The sequence below is a fragment of the Sciurus vulgaris genome, assembly GCF_902686455.1.
Source record: "Sciurus vulgaris genome assembly, chromosome: 1".
NCBI lineage: Eukaryota > Metazoa > Chordata > Mammalia > Rodentia > Sciuridae > Sciurus > Sciurus vulgaris.
In genome coordinates, this window is record NC_136461.1 from 211,782,664 (window position 1) to 211,799,350 (window position 16,687).

General features: G+C 59.1%; 2 protein-coding genes across 3 annotated transcripts in view; both read right to left on the reverse strand.

The window, feature by feature from the left end:
* NAPRT (nicotinate phosphoribosyltransferase) overlaps positions 1 to 16,687 on the reverse strand; it is a 131,718-nt gene that overhangs the window by 24,737 nt on the left and 90,294 nt on the right. The window lies entirely within an intron of this gene.
* The window catches only part of ZC3H3 (zinc finger CCCH-type containing 3), an 85,668-nt gene that overhangs the window by 20,687 nt on the left and 48,294 nt on the right, over positions 1 to 16,687 (reverse strand). The window contains 4 exon segments of the mRNA XM_079153833.1: positions 614 to 683; positions 779 to 937; positions 1,012 to 1,054; positions 6,119 to 6,270. Of these exon segments, the coding sequence (XP_079009959.1) occupies positions 614 to 683; positions 779 to 937; positions 1,012 to 1,054; positions 6,119 to 6,270 (424 nt within the window).

Consider the following 16,687-nt stretch of genomic DNA (forward strand, 5'->3'; position numbering starts at 1 on the left):
GGGTCCTTCAGCTGCAGCCCCACACCCAGGCCTTCGCCATGCCCGTGCCAGGCATACAGGTTCCCAGGGGACAAGACTTGGGCATGGGGCAGGCTGCAGGGGCTCCAGCCAGCATGCATCCCTGACGGCAGCACTCTCCACCCTCCAGGTGGGACCCCTTCCTGACCGAACAAGTCTGTGGAGCACGTAAGGCCAGAGCAGAGGAGCCCTCCAGCAGTGACTCCCTGTAGGCCTTCTTTCCCTGCTCCCTGTGTGCCTCTCCTGTCTCCAGAGCTCTCCAGATGCCCACTGCTGGCCAATTCAGGCCTGAGGAGGTAGGTGAGGTCTCGGTCCTGTCCTCCAGGGGCACCCACGGGGCCACCTCCCCTGTGCACATGGTAGTGATGGAAAGGGGCCTGGCATCACTGGGGGCCCACAGGCCTGGCACTGCTGGGTGCCGAAGGACAGGAAAGACCTCTTGGGGGTGCACGTGGACGCCCAAGTCCCCAGTAAGCTATTTCCAGTGAGGGTACAAGGCAATCATGGCACAGCCCAGGCAGGGGGATGAAGGGCCCACAGGGCCCACAGCGTCGGGGCTGCTGTTCCAAGCCCAGGGACCAGGGATACCGCTTACCTTCTCTTTGGACACGTGGTGGGAAAAGGGGCAGGTCCCATCTGTCTTCTTGCATGTTCCCCGGACAAACCTGTGTGCACACAGGGAAGTTGGAGGAGGCTGGCGGTAAAGGGGCAAGACCCAGCACAGACCCCCACACCCGGGGGAGGCCAGCTGGGCGGGCACCTGGTGCACACAGCCACCTTCTCGGGGTCGTGGATGTAGGGGCAGCGCTCGCCGTGGTTGCACCTGCCAAAGCGGTTGTAGTACATGCAGTACTCTTTCCTCTTCTCTCTCTTCTGCCTCGCCTGACGGATGATGGCCAGGCTGCGCTGGATAGCTCGGCTGTGGACAGGGAGAGGTTCATGAACCCAAGGATGGGCAGTGAGCCCCACCTGCCCAGCCCCCGAGGGACTCACCTGGCATGGGAGCGGCTACAGCTGCTGGTAGGATCCAGTCGGCCTGTGAGGAGGAGAGGAGAGGGTCCTATCAGGCTGCAGCCCAGCCCACCCTGCACCCTGACCAGGCCTTGAGCCCTCTCCCCACTGCCCCACCTGGCCAATACCCGCTCTGGGTCCCCAGCACTGAGCTCTGGCACTGCCGCCCCCTCCAGAAGGCTGCCCTCACCCCGCACCCTAGGGACACAGCATCCAGGGGACCAGGCAGGGCTCCTGTTGGCACCCTCAGAGCCGGCCTGCCAAGCAGCCCCTAAAGCTCAGGGACAGGGACTGAGTGGCCTGCAGACTGCTGGGCTCCCCAAAGCCACACGTGAGGTTGGCTGGGTGCCTGGCCAGCTGGCTTCCACCCACCTGCAAGCCCACCCTGGCAGCCAGGCATCTCTTGGGGCAGGGCCTCCATTTGAGGCTCTTTCCAGGCTCTGACCTTGGCCTGGCTATCCTGGAGCGACCCTGAAAATGGTGAAAATACCAGTGGGGCCAGAGCCCCAGGGTAGCACCAGAGGGGTTTGCTCTGACCAGGTGGTGAATATGGACCACGTGTGGCCTGGCTCTAGAAAAGCAGATGGGCTGGTGAGGGCCTCACACTCAGGGGTCTGGCCCAGGTGCAGATGTGCCTTATCAGAAGATCCTCAAAACCCCAAGCATGAAGACCCAGCCTTTCTGAGATTACTAATATGGTGTGAGGAAGCTGTGGCAGAATGGATAGGGCTCTCTTAGAACCCAGGGGACCAACAGGGGGGTGGGGGGGTGGCAAGAGGAGGGGCTTAGCTCACCACAGTCACCTGCCTTTTAAAGACACAGGCCAGTCTAGGGTTGTGGGGAGGCCCGGGCAGGGCAGGGCCTGCTCAGACTGCTTCCCTGGGTTCCTCAAATACACACATGACCCTTCCCAGACCAGATCCGATTTCCTGCAGGGCAGCTGCTGAAATGAATCTGGGCACTAAGAGGCAGAAGTGACATCATACAGAGATTCTGAGGGCCTGAGGTGATGACAAAACCATCTGGTTTTTAAAAAGGGACGTTCCAAAGTGCCTGAACTCACAACCCGTCGCTGCTCCTTCGGCAGAGTACCAGTGCAGGCCTGGGGGACACTGCTCCGAAGCGGCCCTCCTCTTCACTCCCCCAGGGTATCTGTGAGCCCGTCTCCAGTGTCGCCCCTCTCTCCAGGTTCCAGCATGGCCCATGGCCTCTCCAAACCCCAACTCCTTCATGCCCCACAGGCTGGAACCTCAGACCCTCCTCTCTTGGCATCTAGCAGTTGCTCAGCCCTTAGAGTTCCCTGGGCCAGGCTGGGGGTGCTGTCACACCCTGGCATTGCAGAGACAAAGAGGTCAAGCCAGCACAGACTGTGCGCACCAGGTGAAGGCTGCTTGCTGCTCTGGGTTGCAGGGGACCCTGAGGGAGCTCCGTGGGCCCCCTGCCAGCACAGCTCCCACCCTCAGCCTTGGCATCCCCAATTTCAGAAAGGGCATCTCCAGGGCTGAGTGGCGAGACCCCCAGTGGAGGAGTGCAGCAGTGCAGGGCGGGCCCAGGCCCAGAAGCTGGGCGAGCAGGGACTGACCACGGTGTCCAGAGAGGGGCTGGGGCCTGAGGGCACAAGCAGGGATGTGGGGATGAGGGGGATTAACAAGGACAAAGAGGCGCGGGGGCGGGGATACCCAGCATGGCCGATGTTCCCAGCTGGGGGCACCTGTCCACGGGGTGGTGGTGGACCCCTGTCCAGGTGGCAAGACGCACCCTTGCACCTGCCACCCTTCACAGTGAATGATGTGCAATCTGATAGCCTGTCAATGAGCTCTTGGTTCCCGGGCTGTCACCCAGGCTGCTGGTGACATTGGCACCATCTGCTCCCAGTCAGGGACATGCTGGTGTCATGTGCTGCCTGTCAGGACCCGAGGGGGGCAGTTTTTTCTTCTTTCCACTTTCTACTCTTAAAAACATGCCAGTGTGGGGCTCATGGTGGGAGTTTTGACAAGAATGGGAGGCACCTTTCCAAATGCTGTGCAGTGTTAAAACACATATAAAGCAGAAGGAGTTTGAAAACAGGCAACTGGAGGTGCAGAGCTCCGCCGAGCCCCGACCTCAGAGCGCAAACCTCTGCTGCACATCCTGGAGAACTTCACTTCCCAGGCGCTTCCCAAAACACACACTGTCTTCATCCAGCTCCACCCCTGCCTGGCACCCCCACCTGCTTCCTGCCTCCTGCCCATGGGCCCTCCAAGGGAGTTGCTGGGCACCAGGCCCTCAGCACCCCTGGCTCTCATTCGCCCTGCACAGCCTGGGGAGCACAAGGCAGGGCTCACATGCCACCACTGGGCCCACTGCCAGGCTGGCCTGTCCCTTCCCAGCAAGTCAGAGGAGGGGCTGCTCAAGCCCCCGTCTGCTTGGCTGAGAGCACCTGGCAGGCCTGGAAAGACTCGAACAGCAGAGGGCGCCCCAGGGAGAGGAAGCAAGGGGCAGGACTTCTGTGACCCAGTGGCTCTGGCTCTGCGAGCTGCAGCTGGCAGGGCCTCCCTCACGTGCCCTTCTGTGACCTCATGGCACCTAGGAGGAGTGAGAAGGGCACAGATAAGGAGTCACAGAGAGCCAACTTGCCCAGGGACACTGGCAGCTGGTCAGCAGCAAGATGGGGACCACAGCCCACGTCTGCCTCACTTGGCCCTGGAGGTCTAGGGGCTCAGAACAAGCCCATCAAGCCCTGCAGCCAGCCTGAGCCTGAGCCTGAGCCCAGCAGCTCTAAGGACAGACCTGGGACTCCTACCTGATTGCAGGGCCACCAGGCTCTTGGTGACCCAGAACAGACCAGTCAGCTGAGGACACAGGTCCCAGGCCAAAGTATGTGGGAAGGGGTCTAGGGACTGTGCCCTTTGAGTGGAAGGTGGGCCTAGGAGGGAGGGGATTAGCTGAAGTGAGTCAGGGCAACCAGGAGCAGATGCTGACTACCCTTGTGGGCCCAAAAGGGCAGCCAGCAGAGGAGGAGGCCCACCCCTCATGGAGGGCCGCACTTTCTCGTTGAAGTCAAAGTTTCGCTGACACCAGAGAAGGAAATTTATTTCTTTAATTATGATTCATCTAAGTGGGCCAGTCAGCAGCAGCCTGCAGCTGGGGACCATCCACCTTCCTCCTCACAGTGAGGTGGGGGCCATGCAGGGGTCCAGGCAGCTGGAGCTGCCCAGTTCGCCTGCTACTTCCCTGCCTACCACCACGCGGAAGGATGTGGCTTTGTCCAGGCCGCCTCTGTCCACTTGCCCCACACCCCTTCCCAGGAGGGAGGGCCAAGCCCAGGATTGCCCCCAGTAAGTCCCAAGGCTGGTCGGCAGGACGTGAGCAGCCACAGCCCTGCTTGGTGGTAACCCCCTCCCCGCGTGCCCCCCACAGGCTGCAGGGAGGAGGCCCTGGGACCTGCCCTGCTCTTTCCAGGTGCTCCCTCATACAGCTGGGTTCAACAGAGGCACACTCGGGGTGGCTGCCAGGACAGACTGTCCACAGTCTGGTGATGTCAGGAGCTCTGTGGCCACCAGGGTTCTACCATGTGTGCAAGGGGAAAGGCGGCTTCTGTGAGCTTAGCACTTGGCCCAGGGTCCTAGGAGCAGGAGGCAGCTTCCCAGGGAGGAGCAAAAGCCCTGCCCTCCCTCCCTATGCTCCACCAGTCTCAGGGCAGCAGCCTGGCCTCAGTGAAGGGCACTGCACCTTCGATGAGACCAGGTCCAAAGCTGCCACTCCCTGGACAGCCTTCAGGTCACTCCCAGCCATCTCCTGTGGCCAGGAGGGGAATGTGAGAAGTCAGGGCAGTGGGTACAGCCCCACCCCACAGTCACACCCAGCCCAGCACATGTGGGTAGCAGGACCCAGACACAGAATGGTGCTGGGGCCTGAGGTCAGGACCCTGAGGAGAGTCAAGAGGAGTCACTGAGCTCTGGTATGAACTTTCTGGTCCAGCACTGGCTGGATCTGTGCCCAACAGGGCTACACAGCAGGGCTCAGGTACAGAGACTGCAGCAGTGGGGGAATGCTGTTGCTAGTAGCAGGCATGGCTCCGGGTCAGAAGTGACCAGAGTGCCCACACTCAGGGTGATGAGAGGGTCTGTACCCTAACCCAAGGCACTATCCCCTTGTGGGTCAGAAGGCCTGGTCACCGAACACTACAAGTATGGGGCAGAGATGAGACCACAGATGTGTACAGATGGAAAGAGGCCCAGGCTCTCCCTAGCCCAAGTGCCACTCTTAGGAAGCACATCCCCAATGCATCCTGCCTAGGGAACTGGCAGTTTGGAAGCCCCTGGGCCCTGGAGACAGGCCCTGGGAGCACAGTCAGGAGGGAGCAGGTAGAGGGGCTGGTTTCTAGGGAGGAAGGCTCCTTACTACTGCCTTGCCCACTGCAGATGATGCCCTGGGCACCCCACTTCCCCCTGGACTGAGCCTCTTCTCCCCCAGCCCCTCTGGTGGGTGGGCAGGGCTGCTTGGTCCCAAGACCGGCCTATAATCCTTTTTCTGATGGACAAGGAGGTTAAACCACACTGAACCCAAAACATTCTAGCTAGTTTATGCACGGATCATGTCCAGAGCACTTCCTTTTTCATGTCTGTCTCCTGGGCAGCGGCAGGGCTTGGGCCTATGTGGGGGCAGCTGCCTCCAGATAGTCGGCAAGGCGGCGTGAGGCCCCAGGTGCTTGCTCGCTGAGGCATGCTCCCCTGTCCATGAGCAAAGCACATGGAAAACCAGAGGCTGTTCGGCCAAGCAAGAGGCAGGCGCTGGGCCTTCCCAGGGGGTGGGAGGGCTGCAAGGCCTCCTAGCACCCTCCCCATACACCGACCCATGGGCCTACCAAGGCTCTGCACATGTGCAAGAGCACAGTTCATGCGGCTGGGGTGCTCCACTGGGAAGCACTGTATGTCCCCAGAGCCCCAGGCCCAGCCTTGCTTTTCATACAGGGCTGAGCTCAGGCCTGGGGAAGGTGGTTGGAGCCAAGGCCTGGAAAAGCAGCAACATGTTGGCCTACGGTGCCCCCCACATGCTCCCCAGTGCCTCCGCCTTGCCCGTGCAAAAGAGGGTCCTGCTGTCCTGTCACCTGGCCGGCTGGAGGTCTTGGACAGCTTGTTGGCTGACACCTTGTACATCACTCCTCCAATGCAGCGGTAGCCTTTGCCCCACCGGGGGGAACCAGGCGGGGCTTTCCCGCTCCCGGTGACTGTAGGACGCAGGCGGTTCAGCACCAGGGATCTGCAGAGACAGAAAAATGCCCATCAGATGGGACCCAGGACAGGAAGGAGCCTTAGTGGTTAATGCCAGGGCCAGGGAAGCCAGGACAGCCTAGATAGAGCACTTGCTGCCTGGGACACAGTCAGGGAGGTTCACCTGGCTAGCCACCAGGCCTCTGTCCCCTGCCCCTTGCAGGTTTGCTTCTGTGGCAGCAGGGAATGCTGACAAGGAGTGACAGAAGGTGGTATTGCCAACCTGGCTGGGAACCAAGGAGCCTCACAGGGTTGTGTGGAAGGCCTTTCCCTTAGACAGTCAGCCTGGGCTGGCCCCTGAGCTTCAGGGAGGACAGCTGCCAGAGTACCTGCGTCTCGACGGGCTGTGGGGAAAGGTCTGGTCACTTTTCACCTGCAGAAGGCATCCCTGAGGTCTCTGCCAAGGCTGGTGGCCATCTCAGACCTGCCCTAGATGCCATGGTTCAGTAGGAGTGCCACTTGTCCTTCCCCTCCCTGTCCCTCTCCCTGAGAGAGTCCTGCACTAGGGCCTGTGGGGTAGCTGGCAGACCCAATCAGGTCAGCTGTTTGGGAGAAATGCTGATTCCCTGGAGGCCAAGGGCCCAAGAGGCCCGAAACAGTCATAGGATTAATGGAGTGGATAACCCAGGCCAGAAGAACAGACCTGGGCTGGAAGGACCTTGAATCCCAGTGGCTGCCCCACTCCCTTCCCCAGTCCCTTCCTGCCGGACCCCACACATTCCCCAAGGGAACCAGCACAGGCAGGACGGGGAAAGGCTGCGATGATGCCACTCAGGCCTCGGCAGCTGCCCCGCCAACCCGACGGGTCTGCCCGCTGTGACACGAGCAGGCTTTTGCTGAGCAGAGGGTTCAGGGGCCTGGCACAGAGACCAGTTGACTCAGGAGGCATTTTAGGAGCGAAGTGTTTACACAAATCAAGCCTAGATTCCATATGTGCTCAGATTCTGCTCATGACACGATGCCACAACCTTCAACTACATTATGTTGTACCCCCTGGCAAATTTGGGCCATGGGTATAGTTGTCTTTTTTTTTCGGTATTAGAGATCTAACCCAGGGGTGCTTTACCAATGAGCTACATCCCCAGCCCTTTTTATTTTTTGAGACATGGTCTAAGTTATCGAGGGCCTCACTAAGTTGCTGAGGCTGGCCTTGAACTTTCCTCCTGTGTGTGCCACTGTACCCAGTCATGGGCACAGCTGTCTATCAACAGAGTCCACGGCAGCCTTCACATCAGCCCAGGGAGCAGCCAAGGGAACAGCTCCAGTGGGAGGTTAAGACAGTCAACCCAGGAATGTGCAGGGCCATGCTCCCTCCCTTCTGAATCCTCCGCTGAGCCCGTCCCACTGACCCCCACTGTCCCACAGCCCATGGCCCAGTTCCTGAGGGAAGCAAAGCTGGGAAAAAGGCTCCCCGAGTGGAGTGCCCGGGCCTCCAACCCTGCCTCAGTCATCCAGCCAAGGAGGGGTGATCCCAGACTAGGGCTGCTGAGCAACAGCAGGTGGGGTATGCCTGGTTGGCTGGACAGGCAAGGGTTGCAGATGGCCTGGTCACAGCACCCGCAGCACCACCCATCACAGCCTGCCCTGCCACCCGAGGGAAGCCACTCAGAAACACGGGTACTGAGCAGGGGAGCAGCCCATTCTCAGACCGCTGCCGTCTCCTGTGCGCAGCACCTCAGTCCCTGTGGACCTTGGTCTCCCCATCTGCAAGCTGGGGTAACTCAAGAGCCAGTGGCCTCTGCAGCCCCATTAGTGAGATAATGTGAGTGAGTAAGTGGGTGCTCTGGGGACCAAAGCTGCAGTGTAAGTACAAACAGGCAGGCAGGCCGCAAAAGGCACGACCCAGTTTCCCTTAATTAAAATCCAAGTTTATGAACGCCAGTCTTGGAGGGAACGAGTCCTGCCAAAGGGCACCCATCACATACTCCTGTGGGTCCCCCTGGGTACTACCTGGGCAAGAGAAGCACCTGCTGGACCCCTGTGCCCCTATGGTGCAAGGCAAAGTGGGCCAGACTCCAGGCTCCAGGACCCCCTCGACCTGCCCTGTACACTGGGGGGGCACTAGGGGCTGGGGCACAGGGGTGGTGGCCCACACCAGAGCCCTGCTGGTTCTGGAGGCTCAGAGGGCGGGGCTCCATGAGTGACATCCACCTTGACCCCAAATCCTGAGTCGTGAACTGAGCTCAAGGTAGTGGCCACTCTGCCTGGCAGGTCCCTGGGAATGCCCCAGCCCTCACTGCCCAAAACCCCAACCGTCTCACTGTCCAGAGCCCCTGTGCATGCCAGTTTTGGCCCTGCCTACCAGGCCAGGCACACCTCTGCCTCTGTGCTCTGACCTGGGACCCAGGCAGGTCCTGCCCTCACAACAATACTCCCAAGTACCTCCTCTCCACCTACAGAATGGCCGTGTTTATCCCTGGCCACAGAAAATATAAGGAGCAAGAGGTAGCCAGACCTGTGTCCAACCACTATGCAAGGCCCAGCACTGGAGAGTCCAGCTGCAGGAATGTGTTTCCCAGCTCCTCTCCAAAGAGCCTTGGGGTGGGTGCTGAACCTGTTTTCACCTGCCCCTCACTAAGGGCAGCCACACAGGCATAGCCAGGCACTGAAAGTACGCCACGCAGCCACAGGGACCCTGCCCAGCTGTCAGGACCGGGGAGCGGTTCCCCTGGTAACGTGAGTCTCTGCCCATGAGGCCTATAGCCCCCAACTCTGTGCACCAAGAGCCTCATGCTGGGGGCTGCTGAGGGCCCTCCTGAGGAGGCCAGGAGCCAGCGAGGGCCGGGCCAGGTGGCGGCAGGTGGAGGACAACTCTGCAGAGGACTGCTTCCCACACTCTTCTCCAGAGCCCAAGAGCTCCACTTCCTCCCGCTCCTGTTCATTCTGCATGCTTGTTCTTGAGGTCCATCATGGACAATCCATCTGTGCCACCGTTTCTTCTTAAAAACCCACTCCCTTTGACGGCAGCTACAGGACATCTGTGGACCCAGGTTGGCAGGTCAGAAGGGTGGCGGTCCCCTGCCATCAACCCACACATGCCTGTGTCCCCAGGTCTGGGAGCAGCTGGGCTCACCACCTGCCCTTCCCTCACCTCCCACGGCTCGGGTCCGCAGCGGGAGGGAGCAGGGCGGGCCTGTAGCCTTTCACTGCCTTGGTGTCACAGCACTCCAGGAAATTGTCGTCCTAATGGAGAGGACAGCCTTTAGAAACCAACTGTACAGAGAAGAAGGGGCAGGATTAATGAGATAATAGCGGGGCCAAGGACCCTGCAAGCGCCTGCCCTCACGGCAGCGCTCTGTAATTCCTTTTCTGCAACGGAGCCGCAGATCTGAAGGCTTCTCCCATCCGTCCGGCAGGCCCATGCCGCCAGGAAATTTCATTAACGCTGGAAAATAGGAAAGGTATTAAGCGTGGATAATGAAGGCCAGGGAGGGAACAGTGCCTTAAGATAGTCTTCTTCCTCGCCTTTGTAATGGGAGGCATGAACTTTCCCTTCAAATCCATTTCTAATCCATTTGAAATACTACAGCAAATTATCTTTCCTTCAGCCCGAAAGCGGCCAGCCAATTTACTCCGAATAGAAGTGACAATGCCCCAGGATTTATCACCATAACCTTGACTACACCGGGGTGAGGCTGGGCCTCCCCTCTCCCCCTGGGGGGGCACAAAGGACAGACAGGGTGGGGGTGATAACATTTCAAATGGAAAGTGGTGGTGACGGGAGAGACACCCACAGAAGTAGGGCTACAGGAAGGGCTGCGCTCCCCTCAGAGCGCCCGCAGCTTCCCTGACAGAGGCTGTCCAGGACAGAGTGGCGGCTGGGCCTGGCTTGTCCCTACTTCTGAGGGGCCTGAGCAGGACAGAGGGAGGCTATCCTTGAGGCCCTTAAGTTTTACTGAGCCCAGGGGTCATCTCACTACATCCCTGAGATATCTGCTGGGCCCTGAGGGCAGGTCCCAGAATGTCCACCTGCTGGGCTCTCATGTCCTCCAACCCACATTTGTGTTTAAGGACCAACCCTGGTCACCATGCTCTGCCCTCCCTGAGGGCACTGCTGGGGCAGGTCAGCACAGCCTCCGACACACTGAGACCCATGCCTGGTGGGTACTGACAAGCGTGTGTGCTGGCATGAGACCAGACTGGCGGTCTCCTGGGTGGGGCATGGGATGCACACCAGACAAGAAACAGCCTCCACACACTCAGCAACTACACGCACATGTGTGTGCACACCCGCTGCCCCTGCCTGCACCTGCCCGGAAGTGACTTCCGTACACTAGCAGCAGCAGCCCAAGGCTTGGTGGACACTCATTTGATGGAGAGCAGCTCCTCCTGAAGGCTGTCACTTGCCCCCCTATAACTGCAGCCCCTCCAGGTAGCCTGGCCCCTTTGCACCCCAAAGAGTCCACACAATAGCCTCTTGGTCCTGTGCCTTCTCTGTGTGTGGGACGTAGCCTTGGGACTGACCAGAGAAAGCAACATACCCCTCTGCTAGAGATCAGCCTGCCTGGACTGGGGAGGGTCAGTGGCTAACTCAGATACAGGTGGTAAAGGGGCCAAGAGGCCCTCCAGGACACCCCAAGCAGGGTAGAACTGACAGGTGGGACCTAAGAAGCACAGGCCATAGCCAAGCAACTTTCAAACTTGGATGCTGTGTCCCATGCTGGCCAGGTTCAACCGCATCTTTGAACAAACACTAGAGGTCAGGTGGGCACAGATCCTCCATGGACAGGGCTGGACCCCTGAAGGCAGGCCTCTCAAGGACCAACCCGATCTGGTCCCCAGGCCCCGAGGCAGGGACCAGTGTCTCTCAGCACTGGGGTCAACCCGGAGGAAGAGGCCTGTAGCCCACAGAGGGGCAGGGGCTGGGGTTTGAAGTTCATTTCCTTCCTGCACAGAAGGCCACATACAGTGCAATGGATAAAGGGACACTGGACACTGGGAGGTAAACTGAGACGGCATCCTGTCAGCCCCCGCAGTAAGGGGTCCCCACCCAGACCTACTCTGGATTGTCTTGCTGCTCTCAAGTCTTACCTATTAAGAAGAAACAAACACACACCTTGCTGGTCCACCTCCCCTGCCCCCTCCCACCCTGGACCACTCCCCTCCCTCACAAGCTCACCACCAATCCCTATAACCTCAGCCTGGCTCTGCCTTGGGCCTACCATGCAAAGCCCTCAGGATCAGCCCAGGCTTCTGCACCAACTGCACGGCTGCCAAGCAGCCTCTGCTGACACTGCAGAGCCAGTCTGGCCTTTCCTGTGCAGGCTGGGGTCCTTGCTCTGCTTCACAGCTCCCTGGTGGTCCCTGCTCCGAACATGCTCTGACCATCAGTATGAAACTAGATGTTTGATGGACAAACCCTGCACCCTTTGACCCCTGCTTCTCTCTCCATCCTGACACTCCCTTTGTACCTAGCCCGTGCTGCCAGGCTGTGTCCCTCACTGCCCCATCTTTGCAGGCTTCTGTTAAGCAAGCCTGCCTCAGTCCCATCTCAAACCCTGCAGTGGGTCCCCTCATTCTCACAAGGTCCTGTGCACTGGGATCTTGGGTCCTTCCTGGCCACTACTCTCACCTCCTCCCTCCAGTCCAGAATGTCAGCCTCCATGGAAAGTTCCACATCCTGCAAAGTACTGTGCCCTCTCCTGTTACTGGCCCCTTGCACCCATGGTTCCTCTGCCTGGTGTTCTGAACATGTCTGAGCCCAAGCTCTGGAGCCACGTCCTGGGGGAAGCCCTCCCTGACTCCTGATGAGCACCAGACTCTCCCAGCCTGGGTGGCTCTGCCCAGCAGCCACAGCCTGTTACCCAGGGCTCCCTGAGGACTGGCTGTATCTGCTGGGTGCCTGCCTGTGCTGTGAGGCATGCAGACGGCTCCATGACCTGTCCTGAGGGAACACATGCCAGGCGTGGAGTAGGGCCTGGGAGGGCTGTGGAGTGCCACCCGAGGGCCCCATGACCTCAAGGGAGAGGGAGGGAGGGATCGGTTAAAGGGAGATGGGACTGAGGCAGACTTGCTTAACAGAAGCCTGCAAAGATGGGGCAGTGAGGGACACAGCCTGGCAGCACGGGCTAGGTACAAAGGGAGTGTCAGGATGGAGAGAGAAGCAGGGGTCAAAGGGTGCAAGGCCCAGGAACTGAAGTCCTCCAAGCAGGGTGCTGACCCCAATGTGGTTGGCTGGGGAGGGGCAGTGTGTGGGCTTCAGACCCAGCTGTCCCTTAGCCAGGGCACTCTGGCCAGTGATGACAGTGCAAAAGGTGGGTAGGCCAGCAGGGGAGCAGAGAAAACAACCAGGGAAGCATTTTTCAGGAAATGGAGCACGGTTTTTGAAGCTCGAAGCTGAGCTAGCGGGAGTGCGCAGTCAGCAGAAGAGGCAGCTCGCACGGCGAATCCCCAAGTAGGTCAGGCGAAGCCGCCGTGACAGGCACTAAACTGCTTAGCCGGGCTTTCCACCGGAAACGACGACGGTCCACCACACGGCTCAGCTAGGGAGGGCGAGCACGGGCAAGTGTGTGTACAATGGTGTGTGTGCACATGTATGCATGCCTGAGTGCTGGTGTGGGTCAGCTCACCACCTCCCTCTGGCTGCATGGCACGGGCCCCACCTGCCTGGGCTGCATGGCCCAACGAGAAGGGCCCCTCACTGTGGCAGGCCAAGCCCACTTGACCTGGGGCAGCCCAGTGCCCAAGGTTCCTGGATGGAGACAGTCCTTCAGGGGAGGGCCTGGCAGAGCAGAGGCAGGAGGTGGGGTGCTGAGCAGGCTCGGTGCTACAGGGACCTGCTGGAGGCCTGCCTCTGCACCAGACTGAAGCCTGATGACTCGGAGGACACACAGGCATGGATTCATGATGGTGCTGGCCTCCTGATCTCGAGGAACCTTACTCCACCACACAGCCACCTCCTCTTGAGCCCAGCCCACCATGCCCAAAGCCCATGACCAGACCACAGGTACATAGCAGCCCCTGCTCCAGGGCTACAGGACCTGACTGAAGAACTGCTCAGGCTGCAGCTGGGCACCCTCAACGGTGTCCACCTTGCGGCACACGTGTGTGGAGGCTGTCCAGCAGTTCCTCTACCCCAGACAAGCCTCTAGCAGGTGGGCAGCAGGGCCACAAGCCTGGGTGGGAGCTGAGACCATGCTGGAGCCCTGGGGTCACCCTGAGGGAAAGGGCCTCGGGTTGGGACTGGAGGTCTCAAAGTCTCCAGGCATCATCCCGCAGGCTCACAGTGGCAGGCGAGGGGCTGACCCAGGCCCAGGGCAGCGCAGGGCAAGGGAGCCAAGGCCTGAGCTTGGGCAGGTGTGGCAGGTGGGAAGGGCTGCAGGCAGGCAGCTGTGTGTGAGGAGAGACTGCGCCAGGGCAGAGAGCAGCTTGGCAGGGCTCCACGGCAGGGCTCACTGTGGCACCTGAGGCCTCTGGAGGGAGGGAAGGGAGGGAGGGAACTAGCCCCCTGGGCCTCCCCAGTCACCAACAAGGACGGTTCGGGGCACCCCCTCCCAGCCCAGCTGGTGTGGTGGTGGGCGATACTAATTGCACTGCCTCCATTACAAATGCTGCTGCCCCATTATGAGGGGCCGGGACTATTCTATGTATTTTATGTGCTCACATCTATTCAATTGGTATTTCGATCAATGGATGCATTACAAGCTTTCCCTTTAAGAGCCTAATAAACAACAAGATGGAAAGTAAAATTCTCCATAAAATGACACTTTTAAAAATCCATTTCAGCTGAAGCTATTGGTGCTTTGTACGTTAACTGCAAAAAACAGGTACTGCTGGACCTTAATGGCCCTACTCCAGAGAGCAGAGTTCAGCTCCATGGGCAGAAGGCTGGCCCAGTGGCTGGTGCACGCGCCCTCTGCAGGCTCGGCTGCCATGAACCCTGGGCAGTGCTCTCCATCTTCTGCACCTGGTGCCGCCCAGGTTTCCTGGCTGCTGAGCCAGGACCCACCTGACTCATGCAGCCCCTGAGGGGCAGGGCTGGGCCTGCTATCCACGCAGGCTCACAGTGACACTCCCCTGACCTATGGGACAGCTCTCCTCAGGTCAGGCTTCGAATCCAGCTGGCTCCCCGATGAGGCGGTGACCTCACAGGCCCTCGTGCAGCTAGGGAGCCTCACCATCATGCCTGCAGGGAAGGCCCACGCAGCACCACCGAACACATTAGACTCAGAGGGTGAACAGGTGGCTGAGGGAAAAGTAAAGATGTGCAGAAACCAACAGCCTCAGCAAATCAGAGAGGGCGAGAGGCTCACAAGCAGAGCCCAGATCAATGTTGCTCATGAGGTACTGAGAACAGGAGGCACGTGAAGTGAGGCTGGGTCTCCTAGAACCTTGGGCAAGTGGGTGAGATGGCAAGAACAAAGCCATCTGGAAGATGGATGTTGGGAAGGCTGAGGACAGGACCCAGTGCTCCTGAACTTCACCAGGAAGAATAAACATTCAGGAATCACTAAGAACACAGACAAATGAGTACGCTAAGGATGGGGAGGCCAGAGACAGCCCAACATCCATACCTGGGTGACAGCTGATGTCCCCGCATTTGGGCAGGTCAGGCTCATTTCAACAAAGTATCTCCATGGAGAGACAAAAGAACCTTGAACCACACCTACTTCTGGTCACCAGCAAAATTAACTCAAGTTGGGTGCGTGGCAAACACCGTAATCCCAGCAGCTCAGGAGCCTGAGGCAGGAGGGTCGCTAATTTGAAGCCAGCCTCAGCAACTTAGCGAGGCCCTAAGCAACTCAGGGAGACCCTGTCTTTAAACAAAAATATAAAAAAGGGCTGGGAATGTGGTTCAGTGGTTATGCACCCCTGGGTTCAATCTTTGGCACACACACACACACACAAAACCTCACGAAGGATCACAAGTTTAAATGTGAATGTTCCAATGACCTTGGGTAGGCAAATATTTCATACACAGGATACAAAGAGCACTACAGGTAAAAGAAAAGATCAATAAATCAGACATCATTAAAGAGCAAGTCCTAGGGATGGGGGTGTGGCTTGGTAGTAGAGCTGTTGTGAGAGAGGAATGTATCCATAATACATAAAGAACTCCAACAAATCAATAAAAAGGCAAATGTGAAAAAGAACAAGGGACCCAAAGAGGCACTCCACCAAAGAGCATAGCCACAGAGCATTAAGTATATGAAAAAAGGCTCAGCATCACTTGCTCTCAGGTTGCACAAATTAAGACCTCTGTGCAATGACACTACACATCCCCAGCAAGACTCCACCAGGAAAGATGACCCAGAGGAGCTGGCCAGGGCCCTGGGCCACTGAACACTTGTGCTGCAGTGACTGGAGGCTGAAGCAACCACCATGGTCCACGGGCAGACCTCAGCGTCCCTCCCCGAGGAAGCAGCTCCTCAGAAACAAGACGCCTTGTCACACAATGATGTGCCCAGCAAAGCTGAGAGCAGCTCCGCCTACCTGTCAACAGAAGAGCGATGGTCTGTGCCATGAAGCACGACCCAGCTGGGGGAAGGTCATGCCACACAGGACACCGAGGGCTGGAGGCCCAGGGTGTGTGGGCGGGCACGGGCTGCTCCCTGCTCCCTGGAGGCTCTCCTGGCCGCAGGCAGTGCCTTCCCTCTGCTCTCACGGGCTGTTCTGCGGCACCCTCTCTTCCTCTCCTCACAAGCAGCCGCTCAGCCCGATGACAGCCAGACACACCTGACCCACTGACCCTTAACTGCCTCTTAACGACCTGTCTCCAGACACAGTCAAACTGGGGGCCTGGGCTTCAACCTGGGGTTCTGGTGGAGCACAATCCAGTGCACGGTGAGTGCTGAGCGATAGGAACCAGCCACTGCGCTGCCACCTGATGCTTCCATTACCGTATGCCCAAGGGGGCCTCAAGGCCAGAGGCACTGGGCCCCTGCAGGGCACCACCCAGGGGCAGGAAGGCTGCTCTGAGCAACGAACACATCAGACGGAAAGGGCTGACTTCAGTGCAGGGAAAAGCACCGAGCTTCTGGCATGAATCCTCACACACTGAAAGGCAAAGGGGCCACTGAGGAGCAGGACACGGGGACGTCCTCAACGCTGGAACGGCGCTCCAGCTTCGCAGGAGGAGGCAAGCCAGAGACAACAGCGAACCTGAGAAAGACCACGAGCCAAACGAAAGTGAAGCCCAGGCCACACCCTCCTCTGCTGTCCAAGCACTGACCTGCCTACAAGACATGTCCAGCCCGGCCAGTCCTAAACATGACTGCCCAGGCCACCAAGCCCATGCAGTAGCCCAGCAGTGCCGGGGGTCATCGGGATGAGAGAGGTTCCTCAGGCAGGCCACGGTAAGGACAAGGAAGAGCAGAGGTTCAGGTTTTAAGGCCAGGCCCAAGGTGGACGGCAGCAGGCGGTCCAGCTGTGCTGCCTCTGCAACCAGACACCACCTCCGAGAGGGC